The following is a 19,381-nucleotide window of genomic DNA, read 5'->3' on the forward strand; positions in this document are numbered from 1 at the left end:
CCTCCCCTCCCCTTCCCCCTGCCCTTCCCCTTCCCCTTTTCTCTTCTCTTTTCTTGCTTCTTGCCTCCTTTTCTCTGTCAGGGCTAACTGTAGCTGTGACCAAACACAGCCACCTGACCCTGAATGGGAAGGAGGAATTCTGCCAGATAAACACAACCACAGATGGACAGCTCCACATGCCAGGGGCAGGGCTGGGGGTAGAGCCAGGGCTGACGTGGCTGCCTGGCTGCAAGTGGGGTGCAGCCCTGGGCTTCCCAGCACAGGGACACAGCGAGCTTCCCCGGCTGGGGCCGAGATGCCTGTGTACCATCCGGCTACTTGTCACCTATCACCTTGCTCTCTTGGCCTAGAAGATTCCAACCTCTCCCACAAAGTCTGGCTCTAGGTTATCTGCTCCAAGAAAGCCTCCCTGAGCACTCTCAGAGTGCCCATGGCTGCAGCTCCCTGCACTGAGCCCCTCCCTGCCAATATAGCAGCTGAGTCTGTGGTTCACCCACTCTGCTGGACAGAAGCAGCGTCTCACCTGCTTTTGCAAGAGGCCCTGATCTGAGGCTTCATTCATAGTAAGCACCCAATAAGTCTTTTCTCGGCCACTGGATTGCTTTAAGTACACGTTTCTATCCGCCTATCATCCAACAGGTTGTGTGTATGCCCCCAGGGCCAGCTGCGCAGGACGTATCAGTGAATAGGCAAGAAGCCCGGCCTCACTGGAGCAGAATTTGTGGGTACATAACAAAGGAGAGGTCAGTCCCAGGGGGAGAAGGGGGGGAGCTCTATTTGTAGGGTCAAACCCCATTCCACCACTGATAGCTGTGTGACCTTTCTAATGTGTAAAATAGAGATAGTATGGTTAACTTCATAGGGTTGTCATGAGAAGTAGATGAAATGATGGATGTAGAGGACCCGTGTACATGCACGCATGTGCCTGTGTGCACACAGACGCCGCGTGCACGCACACACACACACCGTAGTTATCATTGTCAGTGTGGTCCCAGTTGGAGCCACGGCGCTGTGTTAGATCTCAGGTGTCACTTAAGGGAGCTCATGAGGCACGCTGACGAAATCGTCTGGACTTTTCAGGGCAGAGTCCAGCTGCTGAGGGCAAAGTTTGATCCTCAGAAATAAGCGGGAGGGCGTGTTTCTGCTGCCGCCACCATCCCAGGCTGCATCCCAGGCTGCGCGGCCCCGGAGGAGTGGCTCCGCTCCACAGCCCTCACTGCAAGCCTGCCTCTGACACAGCTCAAGGCAAAGGGGAGGGCGGGACAGCCGTTACCTCTCCAGAACCTGCAGTTTTCCCCCTTCGCAGAATAATTGCACTTCTGGTAAATTTTACTAAGTGCAAACTTGTCTTCATTTGAGGTATGTGTATATTTCAACTGGTTCCTTGTAGTTATACCTTTTTTTTTTTTTTTTAAGTAATGAACTGTTTTCTTTCTTCCCTGAAAACATGAGACTGACATCAGAGAACAATTTTTGATCCCAGTTTTAAAAAAAGACTGGGTGGTTTAGCGATGGTGGGGTTCCCAGGCTGGGGGTTGGCTCTCTTTCCCTCAGTTTCATTGGAAACAATTTCTTCAGTGAGCCCACAGCTCAGGGGCACAGCGCACTCTGGATTATTGAAAGTTTAGAAACATTTAGCTGATTATGGTAAATAATTCACGCAAATCCTGACAAATGCAATCTATTCTTTTGTGCAAGCTCAAGGAAGAGCAGAAACCTGCGGCCCTTTCCTCTCTTGACTTCCCAATCCTTTTAGCGACATCTAGTGGACGATCTCCACTAAACACAGGATTGGCTTCTAAGGTGTTCCTTCTACAGGGTCATCACAAGGAAGAATGAGTGGTACCCACAAGAGACTCAACACAGTGCCAGGCGCACAATAAATAATCAGTATCACAAACTCATAGTAACCACAGCGTACTTCTCATCACCCTACACGCTGCAGATTCTACCTGCAGAAACAACGCTCTTGGGTGAATAGCTACTCGGTGTGGTTTGTCCAGGCAGACAGTTTGCTAATATTATTTATGGAGTGAATTCATTTTTAAGATGCATCTTCTTTTTCTTCTCATTGTTTTTGTTTTTATTTTCATATTGGAGTATAGTTGGCTTACAATGTTGTGTTAGTTTCAGGTGTACAGCAAAGTGATTCAGTTATACATATACACGTATCTATTCTCTTTCAGATTCTTTTCCCATTTAGGTTATTAGAGAATACTGAGTAGAGTTCCCTGTGCTATACAGTAGGTCCTTTTTGATTATCTATCTTATCTATAGTAGTGTGTACATGTTAATCCCAAGATGCATCTTCTTGAAAAGGCAATGATAAACTTTCTCTCTTTTTGCCAAAATCTAATCAATAAGTAGGAATATGTCATCTATACCCAGTAAAGATCTTGGGGAAAAAATGTAAAAAGTTTTAATAACATCTTACGTTTAGGAAAAATTTGAAAAATCTTCCAGGTTTGAGTGAGAAGTAGCTGCTTTTAAACTGAAAAGATTGGTTGTGTGATGGCTTAGGAATTCTATTTTGATTTCATTAAGCACAGTTTGGAAAGGAAAAACGATCCTTTACATTCATCCATGATGTGCAATGTGCTGCGTATTTCCTCCTGGGTAAAGTCAGCTTTAGAATCAGGCACATTTCTTTTTAAAGAGACAAGAGCAGTCTTCTGTGCATTTTAGGCAAATTTAGATTAAGGTGAAAGTACCTTCTAAAGCAAATAATGTCTGCGTTTTGCTAACAAGTTTAATTTTTATTTATTTTTGGCTGCGTTGGGTCTTCGTTGCCACGTGGGGTTTCTCTAGTTGCAGCAAGCGGGCTACTCTTCGTTGAGGTGTGTGCACTTCTCACTGTGGTGGCTTCTCTTGTTGCGGAGCATGGGCTCTAGGGAGCGTGGGCTTCAGTAGCTGTGGCATGCAGGCTCAGTAGTTGTGGCACACGGACTTAGCTGCTCTGCGGCATGTGGGATCTTCCCGGACCAGGGATTGAACCCGTGTCCCCTGCATTGGCAGGTGGCTTCTTAACCACTGCGCCACCAGGGAAGTCCTTGCTAACAAGTTTAGGTAACCAGAGTTAAGCTACTCTGGTGCAGCTGGGATCATCCCTAAACACCCACAGCTGCAAGAAGGCATGTAAAGGTGACAGCATGTCTTGGGGGCCTTGGTGGTGGCACCTTGCCTTTGGAAAGCTCCTGGCAACAGGGGCCTCATCCTGTAGGAAAAACAGACCCAACAAAGCCCCAGCAGAGGGCTCAAGGCTTCTGTAGGTCCATCTGGCAAGTGGCCCAGGGGCTCTGGGTCCAGCCATGAGCCAGAGAGATCGTTGGGAGGGGGCAGATAGCAGGAGAGAGCTGGGCTAGAGATCTGGGCTGGAGTACCAGCCGCCCACTTGCCACCCACATGGCTTTTGGTACATCTGCTTCCTCATCCATGAAATGGGGATCAGGGCCTGAAGATGCTCTCCCCACCCCAGGGGGTGCAATGGCCACTGTGGTGCTTCCTGGAGGTGGGCTGCCCCACCCAAGGTGCCCCATCCTGTGACGAGAGAAACCGACTTAGGACTCAAGGGCATAATAACTTGGAACACACCAGTCGCAACAGTTTAACATTTTACTAAATCAATTCACACGAATTCCAAATTGCAAATATAATTAAGGACAACAGATTCTGTTCTGCCTTTTAACTCTTTCATTTTCAAATCCATCATTAAGACAAAAAGTAAACAAAAATTAAGTCTGCTGCAGATTCATGATTTTTCTTCTTGAGGGGAAAAAAAAGAACATTATAGTAAAAAGAATGCCACTGGGTGTACAATAAAGCACCACGACACATGGTTACAAAATGGGCTTCCTGGACTCTGCCCCACGTAGAAGACACTGCTCTCCCCGCTGCTCTGCGTCAAGCAGGATTTCATTAAAATAAAACTATAAAATCTCCTAGGTTACACTAAAGTCAGACACGGTCTGGAACACAGTGCTTAACAACAGTAATGTCAACTATCAGTGCTAACGTAAAAACATTTTAGAAGGTCAAAAACAATTAAACTGGAAACCAAAACCTTATTTTCCCTAGATGAGCAAAACTGAAAAAAATGAAAGGGTTCCCGCCTCCCACTAGAAGCGGAGGGAATCTTTTTTTTTTTTTTTCCTTTTCTTTCTTTCAAATTGGAGGCGGGGGCACGGTGCGGGCTGGTTCCGCAGTTCCTCAGCCTAGTTGGCGTCCAGCTTGGCCATTTCCTGCACGTAGATGCCTATACTCTCGCTGTCAAAAAGCACAAAATACACCGTTTTGATGGAAGAGGACATTGTTGACACGAAGTAACTGGAGATGGCCTTCAGGATCAGCTGAGCTGCTGTCTGCTTCGGAAAACCGTTCCTGCAAGAGAGAGAACGACGGCTCAGCAACTAGGGGGCCATGGCGGCCACAGGACCCCCCTCCCTGGCCACATCCTCCCTCCGCGAGCCCCTCGAGGCCCTCTGCGCTGCAGTGGCCTCGTGTTGGGTCAGGGTCCACAAGTGGTACTCGACCTCTGGCTGCCTGTACACAGGCGTGAGACAGCCCAGTGCCACCAGACAGGGGAAGAATGAGTAGACAGAGAACCATGGCCCGCAGGAGAATGTGCTGTGCTCTGAGAGGCAGCATGCCAGCAAGGCGACAGAATCTGTGTTTTGCGGTGTGTGGGCTGAGTGTAGTCTCCCGCAGGCAGTGTGAGCGCCCACGGTTCTTTTCCCAACATCACCGGGACCAGCATGGGCCTTGAGACACAGCCCAGGCTCCCAAAGGCCCCCTGGGGGTCTCAGCCTCAGGGACGGCTGGAGGCTGGAGCTTCTCCAGGAAGCACAAGCCTCCATTCATGCAAGTAGAGGGTTACATCCTTCACACTGGCCTTCAGATTTCATGGGCGGCAGGAATCCACCTCCCGGCACACACCAGCTTGGACACCCCATAGGCCCAGGCCTTGGGGAGCTGCGTGCAGGTCGTTACCCTGGGACAAGTAGGCTCTTCATCTCAAAGGACAGCATCCCAGTCTCCAAGCCAAACTGGTGTGAATTCCCATACAATTCCATTTAAAGTAAACGTCACGTGGCAATTCTGGAGGCAGGGGCTCAGAGCTCAGGCAAGAATGTGAAAGCAGGACTAGGAGGACGGGCGCTCCTCGCTCTGTGTGTGCTGGGGCTGTTCCTGGTCAACGCTGCAGGTGCAGGAGGACCCAGGAGGACCACGGTAGCAATGTGTCAACTTGCCTAGTCTGGGGGAAATAACGTGGACTTTGGAACCAGTGGCCCTGGATTCAAATCCCTACTGACCCCGGTTTACAGTCCAGGATACTGAGGGTGAGAGTGAGGGGCTGGTCTCCATGGGGATTTCTTTGTTCCTAAGCAGATCGTCTTCAGTCTGCCCTGAGCCTGCGGGTCCAGTGGAGTCCGAAGTGCTGGGTCAACCTGCCAGTTTCGGCCGGGGCTTTCCTTCGGATGGGGTACCTGCTGCCAGGTGAGAGGTTTTCAAATGTGTCAGGTGCGGGATTTCTCCTAGGCTCACTCGCTAAGTGCCATGAGTTGTGGACCACCTCAGCGGCTTCTTTTGGAGGGTCACACTTATTCTATTGTCAGCACTCAGGGCTTTTCAGAGCCTTTCAGGGCCAAGGAGAAAACCATTCTTGCGACTTGTTTTTGATCAAACAGGGCTTCACCCAGCTTGACAGTGGACCCCTAGCAACTCGTGGATGCTTTAGAAGCTAAGTTCCTTTTTAGAGGACCAGGGTGTCACCCCAGGCCCGTTCCCAGCCTGTGCAGAGGAGCCTGCGGGCAGTAGTAGGGTGTGACCTAGAGTTGGGGCCCGTCACGTGCAGGTGCCTCCCCCACCCCCAGGCACAAGGCACTCCTGCCTGGCAGCCAGCACACACGAGCCTGTGAACCAGACCAGGGTCCGAGTCTGAGAGAGAGCTGCAGGGGCGCTCCGGCCAGGCCAGGGCTGCCAGACAGGCGGCTTCCTCCTGAGGAGACCCTGGGGCTCCGACCACCAGCAGAGTTGGGGGAACCAAGAGGCGGGCTGGGATGGAGGGTGGTGGGAAGAGGGGCTGTGCTGGAAGTGGGGAGGGTGGGGACCCCGCGTGGCAGGTGATACCCCTCGCACCCATCCCCACTTGGGGCCTTGCAGGCTCAGTCTGGGAAGAAGCTGTCCTCACAACACCTGGCTCGGCCGCCTTGACTATTTTCACAGGAGTCGAGGAGCACAAAGGCTACACTGTCTGGAACAAGACACGCGCTGGAAAGCACTGGATGGAGTGAACCCGACCTTCTGCTTTGAGGGCCTCTCCGCAGTGAGTGTGTCGTGGGGCACCCAGCTCGCATCCTTATGGGGGCCGCCCTTCCTCCAAGCAACCCTACTCCTGAGGCAGGGGCCAGGCCAGCCATGGCGGAGCGCAGGCACAGGGTCACGCGAATGATAGCCCATTTTAAACATCTCACAAGGAGCAAGTGTTTACTCTCCTGCCGTAAATACAGGAGCTGCCCTAAGGACTCATTTCGTTCCTGGTGAGGAAAGCCTGAGGCGGCGGCAGCCCCTGGGCAGACAGGCGGGAGTGGGCAGGGCTGCGAGGCTACGGCAGGACAGCGGGGCCCAGCCCGCCACTGGAAGCAGCCTGCGCTCAGGCCAGGGACTCCGAGGGCCGCTGCCCCAGGCAGAGCTCGGCCTGTGGGCACGACCTGGCTAGGCGGGGGCTGAGAGAACTGCAAAGAGTTGCCTCTGCACTGGAAGCCCGAGACCATGCTCCACCAGCCCCAAGCTCCCCCACTAAGGGTGCCCTCCTGCACGTCGCAGGTGAGCTGGGCCGAGGTGAGGGCCTGTGGAACTTCCCTGAAGAGCAAGCTGTCTGTTGTGTGGCCTGATGGTCACAGCCCATCTCCTCTGGTGTTTGCCCAGCCTGAGCTGACCCTGGCCTGGGCTTCGTGAGCTGCCCTTATGCCACCCTGCGGCCGCTCTGCCCGAGCCAGGGGAGGTGTGGTGCGGTGCAGAGACGCAGGGTGTGGCCGCAGGGCCTCCCGTGGAGCACCCGCAGCAGGCTGGTCACGCCGCCTATGCCCAGCGCTTTCTGACACAGACCTTCTCCCACAGCTTTCTATGCCTCTGCCTTGGACCCTTGAAAAGGGATGTGTGACTCTGACCGAAGGGACATCAGTTCCTGTTCCTCTACATCAACAGTTCTCAACATTAGCCTCTGTCAGGATTACGGAGGGCCGGCCGAGACGCAGGCTGCCAGGCTCCGCCCAGGAAATCAGATGAGGTGAGCCTGGGGACCATGCTTTGAGATCCACTGTTCTACACGCACTCAGGGTGGGCCCAAAGGTTAAGAACCTGCATTGGGAAGAAAGGTCGGGATCAAAGGTCACAGACCTGCAGCCCACGCCTGGATGCCCTACTGTTAAGGGAGCTTGGGCTGGTCTGGCCTTGTCCTTTAAGGTTGCTGTTGGGTGAACTGTGAATATGATTTGTTTCCAGGAAAACCTCTTGTTGACAAACCTATCCCTCTGTCTGAGGCACTCACAGCCTAAAGGAGAGACCCAGCCATGGGACTATGGCCCCTCTGGACCACGCAAGCCGCCAGGAAGGAATGGAAGAGGTGATGGCTTTCCTGACATTTTCAGGTGGGTCCCAAAAATGTTTTCTAGTAGGCACAGTCACAAGTATTTGTAATGAAATGGAATGTGGAAGTGGATGCTTTCACAAGCGTGCTTTACGTGCAGAGGCCCTGCACCCTCAAAACAGGGGCAGCTGTGGCACACGCAGTGGCCTGGAGCCACACGGGATTTGCGTCTGGGCCCTGTCTCTGTGCCTTGTTTCCCCACCTGGTGAAATGGGGTAGGTAATCAAGTATTTATTACCTGGGGAGGCTGTGTGTATCGAACAAAATACTGTACAGAGAGCCCTCAATCGACAGTGTCATCTCTAAAGTGGGTAGTCTCGAAGGGTCTTTCTAAAGGCCCACACAGTGGGAAATGGCCTTCCCAACCCGACCCCATGATAGCTGGGACTGGGTGACTGCTGCTATCTTTGCTGCTTCCCTGTGCTGACAAAGTCAGCGTCAGGGCCCCAGAGGGCTGCTGCCCGGGTCTGAGATGTCCAGTTCTCTTGGAGGGCCATGGGCATGCTGCGGTGTGGCAGGGGCTCCGTCGGGGTCCCCTGGTGCAGTACTGAGCAGCTTGAGGAGAGTGGCTTGCCTATGCATCTCACTCATCTTGTGGCTTCTCGGCTGGCTGGCTGGGTTCTTCTGTTGAATAACCACAGCCCTTCTGGCCAGGTCTTTGTGCCGTCCTCCCCATCTCAGGCTTACTGCTTCTGTGACGGTCACTCTGTTCTACTGCCGTACCGCGTCCGCCTTCTGGATGAGACCAGATGGCACCTCCTCAAGGCGCATTAGAGCAAGGGCAGATAAGGGCTTCTGCACTCCAGTCAGATTCCAGTTTCAATCTTAGCTGCCCTCGGGAGCAGGCGTTCACCTCTCTTGGCATTAGTTTTCTCCACTGGAAGATGGCAGTGACGACAGCGGTGGTGATGCAGAGGCTGCTCCCCGTGAGATGGGTGCCTCTCCTATTCCCATTCGGCTCCTGACCCTGCCAGCTGTGCTCACGCCAAATGTCTTAAGTTCCCCTGCGGCCAAGCGCTTCCCACCCCACATGGAGTTTATCTTAGACTTAGACCTTTTTTATTGCCTTGACCCGACTAAGAAGGTGTCTGAGCTTCCCCCTGAAGTCGCTCCAGCTATGTCTGCAACAGCCTTTCCCAAGTGTCTTAGACCTCAGTTTCCCTGGCTGTTGCAAGGGGACCCCATGGGCTACCTCCCACCTGGTGCCCTCCTGGATCACCTGCCCAGTGATGGCCGGGGGCTGTACACATTGGTTGCTTGTCCACTGTCCCATCTGATGGCAGAGACATGAGTTCACAGGGCCACAACACAGAAGAGGATTTACTCCCTCCAGCTGTGCTGAGCCCCTCCTCATCCCTGCTCTTGGTGAGCTCAGCCTCCAGGGCGGGACAGGGCAGATGCTAAGGACTCCAGGCCAGGGGCTGTGCTGAGCCGGCTGATCAGGGACCCAGAGATTGCTGTGAGGAGAGGCTGTGTCCTGGGGGTTGGAAAGCGTGGATGGATCTTCTGGAGGAGAAAGATTAGGAGCCTGACCCTGAAGGCTAAATAGGAATTAAAGCAGATTCTGGATGGACTCTGCTTTTTTTTTTTTTTTTTTTTTTCCAGGCCACCTCTCTAATTGTCTTGGCTGTTTGGGAGATGGCTAGGGCAGGGCGCCTTGGCAGCCTGGGTGACGTGGGCAAAATGTCTGTCACCCCATGTGGACCCTCCTCTGCTGGGATTAGGTTTCCCGCACACTGTGCTCCTAGGCGTTCCTGTGTTCTGTCTGTCTGGCTTTGAGTAACTGCCCAGCCAGAGACTACTCCATCCAGAGGTAAAGGGCAGGCTATCAAGGTCCTGAGCTGAGCGCAGTGGGTTATAAGAGGGTGAAGCTAAAATTCAGAAGGGGGTGGTGATGGGCCCAATGCCTCCAAAGCTAGAGAGAGGCCAGGGCAGCACAACCCAACAGAGGCCTCTTACCTTCTCTCACTCCAGGGCTCACGTGTTTTGGGTTAATAAGTAATTCTCCCCAATTCAGTTTGTCTCTGTCCTTTATATTTGTCTTCTGAGGCCCACACCGAGGGGGTAGGGAGGCTGACAGCTCTGCCTGGGCAGGTCAGGGAATTCCAAGAGGTATTTCCAAGGCTCTCTAGAATCCTCTCACACAGAGAGCGCAGAGGCAGTGGGGTGATCCTCTGGCGGGATGCTCGGAGGTGGGTCTGTTGACCAAAGGGGACAGGAGGCAGGGGTTCCATGTGCCTAATACCGAGAGCACTGAGGCCAAGGACCTCTGAGCAAATTCTGGCTCTACCAAGTACACGCCGTGTGACCTCTGGTGAGTGACTTGACCACTCTAAGCTTCTGTGTCTTTGCCTTTGAGTGGAATTAATAGTGCTGCTCACTTTGTGGGGTTGTGAGATACTGCAGACGAAGGGGTTAGCACAGCGCGTGGGACTCAGTGAATACCCACAAGTGGTAGCTTCAAGAAAATAAACTGGCTTTCCTTTTAGGCTCATAAATCTAAGGAGAGTTTAATCAAAGCCCCAAACTAGCTATTCCCCAAGTACTGCCTCTCTGGAGAGGGGTTGTCCCCTAATGTCAAACAGAGCGGAGGGAGTGGGGTATCCATCAATACTGTGACCAGGATGCCCAAGGACAGGAGGTCCGGATGCCAGAGGTGGTTTCCCGAGGCCAGGGTTACACCCCGGGTCTCATTTGCCTCCAGTGGGCTTTAAGATTGGCCCCCAGTCTTGGGGGCCGATGGGCTGGAGGAAGGGAGTTGTAGGGCTGTGTTCATCGTCCACATGCCCAAAAATGCCGGGCCTCAGCTGAGAGAAAGTGATCCCACAGCTCTTTACCAACAAACATGTTTTGCATTTATATTGTTTTAATTCCAACATGACTTTTATGCCAGAGACACTGGATGCCACAAACAAGCTGTTTTATTTCCCCTCCTAAACCCCACTGTGATTTACTGGCCGGCTCTGGTATAATCCCAGTCTTTGCTCATGAAAGAGAGGGCAGCTGTTTACACAGCTCTGTGGGGCAAGGTCTGCCCGACAGATGTGGGGCTGGGTGGCTATGCACATGTGCTTGACTTTGGCATTCCGCCCTCTTAAAAGCTTTCAACTGATTATTTTTTAAAACTTTTTACTCCGTGAAAAATGTAAATAAGTTTGTAATAACAGATGCTCTTTTATGGGCATGACTTTTACGCTTCAATTAAAATTTTCCCACTAGTCATATGAAAGAGCATGAAATTATTACCTCCAATAAAGGCTCCTATTGCTTCTCTCCTCGGAAGCACCTCTCATCAGAGTAGATCAAAGTGCATCCGAAACACTAATTAACTGAGCCTCAGAACCGTGTGTGAGGAAGGGCAGTCCCTTAGCCTCACTAGCTGATAAGGCAGGCCAGGGACAGAGAGGGTGATTAATTTACCAAAGGTCACACAGCAGCGCAATGCTGAAGAATAGAACTTCCATGGGAGGTGGGGGGCTGGGAAGGTGGGAGAAGCAGGAAGTTAGCTAATTATGCTCAGATCCAAAAGCACTTTGTAAAAAAAAAAAAAAAAGGTCTTGAATTGACTCTGGGACTGAATCGGGCACCTATACACCTCTCCACAGTTCCTGGGAAAGTTTAACCTGCTGGGTGCTTGCTGACCAGCTTATGAAGGATGCTCGTCTTCGCCAGGTGCTCTTAGAGCCGACTGAAAAAGGCTGTTTGTTAGATGCTCTAGCTCTGTCAGCTTTGCTTTCAACAGGCATTTAAATGGTATTGACTTTTAAAATGATGCTCAACAGATGCTTTTGGCAGAAGTGAACAGAATGAAGATGTATGGTGACGGGAAACATAGATGGCAGTCCAGAACAACAATCGTGTCAGCTCTGGATGTCCCTGCAGAGCTCGGCACAGGGTGGAGTGAGTGTGGGAACGCGAGGCTGGGGGCCGTGTGCGTGTTCACCTGTCCTCTGCTCAGGGCCCCTCCCCCGACACCAGCTTCTTTGTGCTAGTAAGCCCCAGAGGAGAGCCCACTGTCAGTGCAGAGGACTGAGGGGCCCTCACACAAAGGAGCACCTGGTCTGGGAGGCCTCGGCTGCCCGGAACTGCAGGGCCAGGGCCAAGGCCAGGAGGGGAAGAGAGGGGAGGTGTGGCGCCCACAGCTCACCTCCAGGAGGGACTGCAGAGGAATGCTCCTTCTGTCCCAGATGGAGGCAGGCAGTGACAGAGGCTCCAGAGGAAGATCTTTTCCCACATCAGGTCCTCTGGTGGGTCCACCAGTCACGTGTGACTGCCCCGGCCCACAGGAAGCCCTGGGGCACAGTGCCTGTCTGCCTGTAAGCAAGGCCTTCTGGGTACAGCGACTAAGCTCTGCTTGAGCAGATATGACAGGAATTCCGCCCGGACTAGCTCTGTCCCTGGCGCTTGGGGTGTGGGACCCTCAGTGATGGCACTGTTCAGGGAAGCAGAATGACAAGGCCCGCCCAAGATAAAAACAGCAAAATCCACTCTCGGTCCTCCTCATGGGCTTGGAAGAGAAGTGCTTTGAGAAGAGCAGCTTCCTGTACACACACGGAATAGTGCTGAGGACTGTGACTCAGGCTCTCCCAGGAGGGCGATGCAGCCTGCGGTGTCACGGGACGTCAGCGTGCTGGGACCTGTGTTGCCACCGCACAGCCCGCCTTCCTCGGGAACTGGGAGGGACTGATGGCAGAGACCCTGGAAGGCTCCCGATCTGCATGGGAAGCCCCAGGGATGATACAGAGTCCGGGGCTGCGGCAGCTCTGAAGGCCAGTTTCCCTTTGCTTCCGTGCCCCATCCAGATGGCGAGCCTTCCAGAGGCCTGCTGCTCAGACCCTTGGTAGGGAGGACCGTGGAGATGTGGCAGGCAGTGAGACACAGCCTCGGAGGCAGCCCTCATAGCTTCATCGTGGCAGAGAGTTCTCAAAGCATGCTCCCTTTGGAGAGCTCCTTTAATTTCCGAGCAGTCCTGAGAGGCTGCGTGGGGGGGCGGTCACATCTATTTTACAGAGTAGGGGGCTGGATTCAGACGGGGGGTTAATTTGCGTGCCATCACGCAGCTGGTTAGCCAGGCCCGAGCCCGAGCCCAGGGCTGCCCTGACAGGCAGGACCTGATGGGCTGTGTGCTGGCATCTGGGGGTGCACCACCCGGGAGCGGGGGTGGTTGGGGGTTGTGGCTGAATCCTGCCTGCCTCAGCAGTGGCTCAAGGACTACACCCCCTTCCAGTGCGGGCCCTCTGGGTTGTGTGTCTGTCTTAGGGGCAGTTGTGCTGCTCCCCACAGCCTCCGTGAGCCTCCCTGGGGAGATTTCAGGGCTGGGAGGTGGGGGAGGCCCAGCCCTATTTCACTCTCACGTATCTGCCCACTCAGATCCACCCCATCAGCAGGGCAGTGAGACACGGGGAGAGCAGGCAGGTTTTGGGGAGGTGGAGGATGCTGGGGTTCGGGGACAGAACTGTAACACAGCTATATGGGCTGGGTCTGGGAGGGGCTCTCCCACTCAGTATCCCTGCATTCACGCCTCCCCACCCACCTAAGGTCTTAGTGTCCTTCAAGGGTCACCTTCTGTGATGACATCTGCTGTCACGGCTCAAGTCTGATTCTCTCCTCAGGCTTCCTGTCTCCCTACATCTCTTCAACTGTCCCTCACAATTACTTAATGTCTGTGTTCTTACCGATTTCGAGCTTCCAGTCTCCTCAACAAAGGCAAGTGCTTGAAAGTAGCCTTAGCCGACCATGGGCACAGTCGGACCTCCCTGCAAGCATGGGCCACATACACAGGGGGACAGGCCGTGGGCCCTTACCTGCCACTGCCGATGGATGGAAAGGCGATGGACTTCAGCTTCTTGTCATCCGCCAGGGCCAAGCAGTTCTTCACTGTCTTTTCCAGAAGTTCCTCACACTTGTCGGCACCCCAGACGGGACTGTTACAGTGGATCACAAACTTGGCGGGCAGGCCATGGCCTGCGCTGACAGCGGCTGGAGGGGACAAGACAGAAGCAGTGAGCTGGGTCCCCCTGCAAAGCACGCGTGCTAGGTGCCGAGCCCAGGCCGGCTCTCCAGCTCCAGCACGTCTGCCCGGGCCCCCCGACCACCTGGTCCAGGAGGGCTGCAGCTGCCTGCTGCCTGGTGATTCCCACGGAAGCTCGAGCCGGAAACTGCTTGTCCTGCAGTCTCCTCCCTCGGTGGCGGGGTGGGGTGGGGGGATGCCAAGCCAACCCCCACCCCTGGAAAGTTGGCGTTAGGACGCATGGCAACCAGGAACTTTAGCCAAGGTCACAGTAAACCCTCTCCCTACCCTCCCAGAAGGCCGAGCCATAACCATCTAACTTGACCAAATGTGTCAGAATGTTTGTAGCCTCCAATTAATTGCCTTTCGGGGTTCTCCAACCGCCCTTTCCTCAAGTGGATTCATGTGTATTTAATTATGATGTATCAATACCTATAAATCTCTGACACAGTTCGGAACAAACCTCCTGGGAAAGTAACCCAGATTGCATGTCTGCTGCCCTGTTCTTCTCCCTGACTAACCGATCCTGTTAGTTCTGACAGAATTAATTGGACAGTGCTTTTAGGATGGAACTATTTTCCTCTCCTAGAAGAGGAGCCTTTTTCCAACTACAGATCTCCATAGCAGACTTGCCTTTCCAGATTTGTTCTCATTCTCTGCCTCTTGTCAGATCTGAAGACACTGGTCTTGGGTCTGCTCCTACCAGGAAATATATAACAGGCCAGCCCATGTCTCCCAGAGCATGTTCCAGGATTCCTGTCCCAAAAGTTGCAATGTAAAGGTGGTGGTTCTGGAACCAACGGGTCTGGTGAGTGCTGCCTGGGAGACTTCTATGCAGGAGCACACTAACGTCTCCACCACTGCTCCAGTAAGACACCCCAACTTTTTTGACCAAGCGTTTTCTAAACCCACTTTGTGACGAACACCATCAGTGCTATCCAAGGGGTCTGGGCTGTTAACGGGTACCGTCTGTCGCTAGGAGAACCTGGAGAAGAGTGATTTATGGGAGGTGTCTCATGCTGCAGTAGCAACTGCTCTGATCCCAGAGTCACAAGTCTGATTTTGAGTCCTGGCTCTGCTTGCTGACTGGTTCAAGAACTGTGGGCTTGAGACTGGGGGGCTTAATTCACCTGCATGTCCACGTGAGAAGTAACTGCTAAACTATGCATTCAAAAGACAAGAAATGTGTTAGCAGTGATTACCTTTGGACAGCGGAACAGGGATATGTTCTATTATTTCCTTTATACTCAAAAACTATTTTAAAACATTTTCTAAAATAGATCTTAAAATCAAGAACGAAATGTGTTCTTGCTTTTGAAACAGGCAAACATACCTTCAGCTGTGCTAAGTCTAACGGGTTTGTACCAGCTGTGGCTCCGGTGTCACCAGACAAGTTTGGTGTGTGGCAGCATCAGGGCCACCTCTTATCACACCTCCTGCTGAGGGTCACCAAATGGGCTTTAACTGGAGTACCAACAGGAAGGACCCTGGGCTGGCACAGAGAGAGGTGCCAGTAAGGGGCTGAGGAAAGGCCAGGAGCCCCTGGCTGGGTAGTTGATGCTGTGTGTGTCCTCCCTGTTCAGTGTGGGCGGTTCCAGCGGGGAACTGCCTGGAAGAGCTCAGTAACTGTGCCCCCACCAACTCTCTGCAATGCCATGCCCTTTGCAGGCAAAACAGAACTGGCAGAGCGGAGGTCAAAGGCAATGCCACCCTCTTATCCCCGCCAGGACCCGTGACTAGCCCGGGATGGGAGTTTGTGCGTTAGTCACTGGGCAAAGAGAGGTAAGGCCTGGGGTACCCTCAGAGAAGGTTGTGTGGCTGTCACATAGTAACTGTTGATGCCCATATTAAGATTCGTTTTAAAAACGAACAGGATTGGAAAGACAGACTTGGGAACCATCTAGTAAGAAGAGAAAACTGGAGCCCAAAGGGGAGGAAGGGAGTGGCCTGTCCTCACATAGCTGGTGGGGTGAGCCAGCCTCACCCACTGTTCAGACTCCCAGGTGCTCGGGAAACCCTGTGTCCACCTAAAATCCCCAAATCCAGGCTGGCATCAGTAAGAAGTGCCCTGCCTCTAGTTCTTAGCAGTAAATTCTCCTCACATCACATTCCAAGTCATCTTCTTATACCCCTCTTATCAGGAAAGGTGTAATTGGCAAACGAGAGATGTATATTTACATTTCTCGCATGAAAAACACAGATGGCTGAATGAAAGTGATTCATTTGCATCTCTCATCAGCAATTTTGCAGATGGCTCAGTATCCCTATCTATACTTCTCAGCTCTTAGATTTGCCGAACTTGGCTTCTGTAACTGCTTAAAATTTGAGGGCTAGACATCAAACACTTAGAAGCTATTTTAAGTAATGAAGAAAAAACTTGGAAAGGCAATTTCCACAACCCTTAAGTTCCCCTGACAATTTGTATGTGATAAAAGTCTAACAGGCTTTCTTCTGCCTCCGTCTCGGAGACAGCCATGCACCTCTGAATTCTAAGTCGTCCTGTAAAACCATTTCCCTAAGGCAGCATGCACCACGCCCAGATCAGCACAGTGCCTCCCCACCTCACCTCCAGCTACTTCCAAGGGCCCGTTCTTTTTCCGGAGTTCCAGAACAGCTTCCACAAACTCCTTGCCACCCTTCTTCTCCAGCGTGTTTCCTAGACAAGGACAGGGCGAGGTCAGATGGCCATCCTTGAGTCTCAGGGCACACACAGACACTTAGCATGTCAGGTGATTACATACTAAAAATGATCTGACTGGCTAAATGTCCAGACAGCTGCAAGACAGGAACAAAGCCCTGGCTGAGTCAGAAAAGTGACGTTTCGAAGAGATTCACCATCGGCCAGTTACCACTCTGCACTGCCGGTCACCGAGCTATCTTTGCTGCCTCTTATCTGGGGGTGACTCGGGGTGATCCTGGACATGCCAGAGATGCGAGGGAGATGGGAGACGCCTGTTCTCTGCAAGCACGCCTGTCCTGCATGCTTTCCATCAGCGTGAGAAAGCAGATGGTGCCGGCTTCCAAGGCTGATGCCTCCCCCTGGATTTTCTTTCCTGTCTCTGGGGAGAAGCCCCAAATAAGGAGGTTTTAGAAGAAGCACGCCGCGCTTCCATCAGCAGCTAGCTCTCCTCTTGGCAGCAGGCCCGGGAGAGAGCATGCAGACTTGGCCACCTCGGGGCCAGCACTGTTACCATGCTTAGTTCCTATTTTGCAGCTCTGGTGTCATATGTGAATACAAAAAAAAAAAAAAAAAAAAAAAAAAAAAGGCTTCAGACAGTATTTCCTTAATCACACAAATGATTCAGAATCGTTTTAGGTAAAGGAGAGCAACACCAGAAACAGAGCTTAAAGATGAACTTGTACACTTAAAGAAGGATGACTAACTGTTCAGGACCAGATTTAAAAAAAAAAAAAAAAATCAAATGGAGGCAGGGAGCAACTCTTCTTGAATTAGGGTACTTGGTAAGTAATCAACTCTTGCTATGAAAGCCAAGTTCCCAAATAAGATTACCAACACCTATAAGGTCTGTGGGTTAAACGTCTCGCATGGGACAGCAAGCAGCAGTCAAAATCGTCCTTTTAAGTTTGGCCAGAATGGGGTCTTAGTCTTCCATAAGCTCTGCTTCCTCAGTTGTGCACATTTTAAAGTACATTCCTCACAAGAGGATAAAATACTCCCCTTAAGATTCACCATTTGTCTTGGAAAATTCAAGGTGCCCTTGGCACATTCTGGTATGGGTCAGTGAGGGTGCACTGGGATGCACCAGCCCAGATTCTCTTTGGATTCACCCTGGAATTACCAGGACTGATTATCTTAGAGAAACCTGCCTCATTTGCACGCTGTTCTGGTGGGGTGAACTAACCCCAGGAAGTGGCTAGAAGGAAAAGCAGACAGCCTGGGCACTGTTACAGGTAAGACGGCACAGGGCTAATGGCAGGCACTGCCTATAAGCCACCCCACTCTAGGAAGTCTGGGGGCCTGAATGAACGTGAGCAGCAGGCCACCACCCACAAGGAGCTCTCGGCTAAGAGATGGCCTGACTGTCAGACAGAGATTAACTTGGGATCCCTAAGGTGGGATCCAGCGTCCCTCCTCATTAGCCCAGACTGCCCACAAGCCTTCACCTGTCTTGGAAAGCAGTGAAGTAGGCTTTAAATGGCAGAGGTGTCCAGAGGGAAAACACATCCGCTTCAGAGGTTTTTACCGACAGTGGTGGCAGCCTCTGCGTGTTTCTGACAAAGTTCAGCATCAGAGACAGTGGCCAAATGGGCTTAAGGGAGCAGGCTTGGGCCTCGTGGCTCAACTCCACCCACCAGGAAGTGGAGAGTTTGAGGGTACAACCCAGGTGAATGAGGCCCAATTACAGGTTCACCCGAAATATCCATGCAACCGAGAAAAATGAATCCAAAGTCTGAATCTGCTGGATCCCAAATGCTGCTGCCCAGCTGTACCCGGTCTGGCCTTCCCTCCTCACCCATCCTCCACCTTGAAGGATGGATACAAACATGCTCCAGGCAGGACTATTTCAGGTCCACATTCTCTATCCTATCTACTCTTTAGGAGAAATGGGAAATTTGGAAGGTAAAGTAAAATCGGTGTTGTATTAATACTACCAACTCCTTTCTGAAATAGAAAAATATTAAGAAAATGGGCTGATTTATAATTAAAGGTGTTTTATCTTAGGAAGAGTGTTTACTTTAAAATTTTTACTTATAATTAAATCTTGCTTTAATTAGAAGTGAAATTTGCACGTTAAATTACACTTAATGCATTTCCCAAACTTAAAAATTGAACCCTAGATTGCAGGCAATCAACCCGGTCAGGACTTGACTCCTACACACACATATGTATGCACATGTTCATGTAGACACACGTGTACTTTTTAACAAGAAACAGGCCCATTTCAACTGTATCGTCAACACTCTGAATGTAAGACTCTTGCTTTTTAGGCTTAACTTCAGGGTTAATCATAAGGCAATTGGCTTATTTGCCCCCAAGCATAAACATGTGTTACTCCCATGAGAGAACAAGAGCATTATTTCATGCTTAGAAAGCAGGCATAAGTATCAGTGTTCAAAACAGCCTAAGCGAAAATTTAGGCTTGGACAAACGTCAGGCTCAGCCTGTGGTCTATTTCACTGTTAGAAAGAACTTTCGATGGGTAAAAGTTAATCACTGGGGCTAAGCATTCCTGCACTCGCATTCCTTCTTCCAGCAGTCTCGGGACTCAGGAATTCACACCAAGTATGAGAAGTGGAGTGATTACATCCTCGCTTCCTCTTTTCCCCTCTCACACATCAAAGTGGGAACTGGAACCAATTGAGACCATGTGTGAATCTGGTTGATCACTGTTTTGGTATTGCAAGAGATCTGGGTTCAGTACTAGTTTGGAATGGTTCGCTGAGAAAAAGCACTGAGGTGGGCTTTGGAAGACCTGGGTTCTGGTCCTGGCACCGTCTTTCCTCCTTGGCCAGTCAGGTTGTCTGGACCTGCTGTGACAGTATCCACGAGTGATGTACGACGTAACCTTGGCCGAGCTCTCGGACCCGAGTTACTTACATGTCACCAAGGCTACTCATGCCTAACCTGTGCATATGAATGGGTTAAGGGCAAGCATGTCAGAGAGAAAAGCATAGCACTGTCATTATTCCAAGGAGACCGGTTCCACTCGTGGTTTAGGAAGGACTGGGCTCTTCTTGGGGCGGGGGGGTGGGGGGACAGCTGG

At 51.8% G+C, this 19,381-nt stretch overlaps 1 protein-coding gene across 4 annotated transcripts in view; it reads right to left on the minus strand.

Moving 5' to 3' along the window:
* Positions 1-3,597: 3,597 nt before the first annotated feature.
* The window catches only part of MACROH2A1 (macroH2A.1 histone), a 70,418-nt gene continuing 54,634 nt past the window's right edge, over positions 3,598-19,381 (minus strand). For all 4 annotated transcript variants that reach the window (XM_024752203.1, XM_024752204.1, XM_024752205.1 and 1 more), the window contains exons 6-8: positions 16,222-16,311; positions 13,450-13,624; positions 3,598-4,377 (exon numbers count right to left, since the gene is read on the minus strand). In XM_024752203.1, coding sequence (XP_024607971.1) covers positions 4,212-4,377; positions 13,450-13,624; positions 16,222-16,311 — 431 coding nt within the window. In that variant the 3' untranslated portion in view covers positions 3,598-4,211. The remainder of the gene's footprint in view (positions 4,378-13,449; positions 13,625-16,221; positions 16,312-19,381) is intronic.

This window comes from Neophocaena asiaeorientalis, unplaced genomic scaffold (genome assembly GCF_003031525.2).
Source record: "Neophocaena asiaeorientalis asiaeorientalis breed wild unplaced genomic scaffold, Neophocaena_asiaeorientalis_V1.1 scaffold204, whole genome shotgun sequence".
NCBI lineage: Eukaryota > Metazoa > Chordata > Mammalia > Artiodactyla > Phocoenidae > Neophocaena > Neophocaena asiaeorientalis.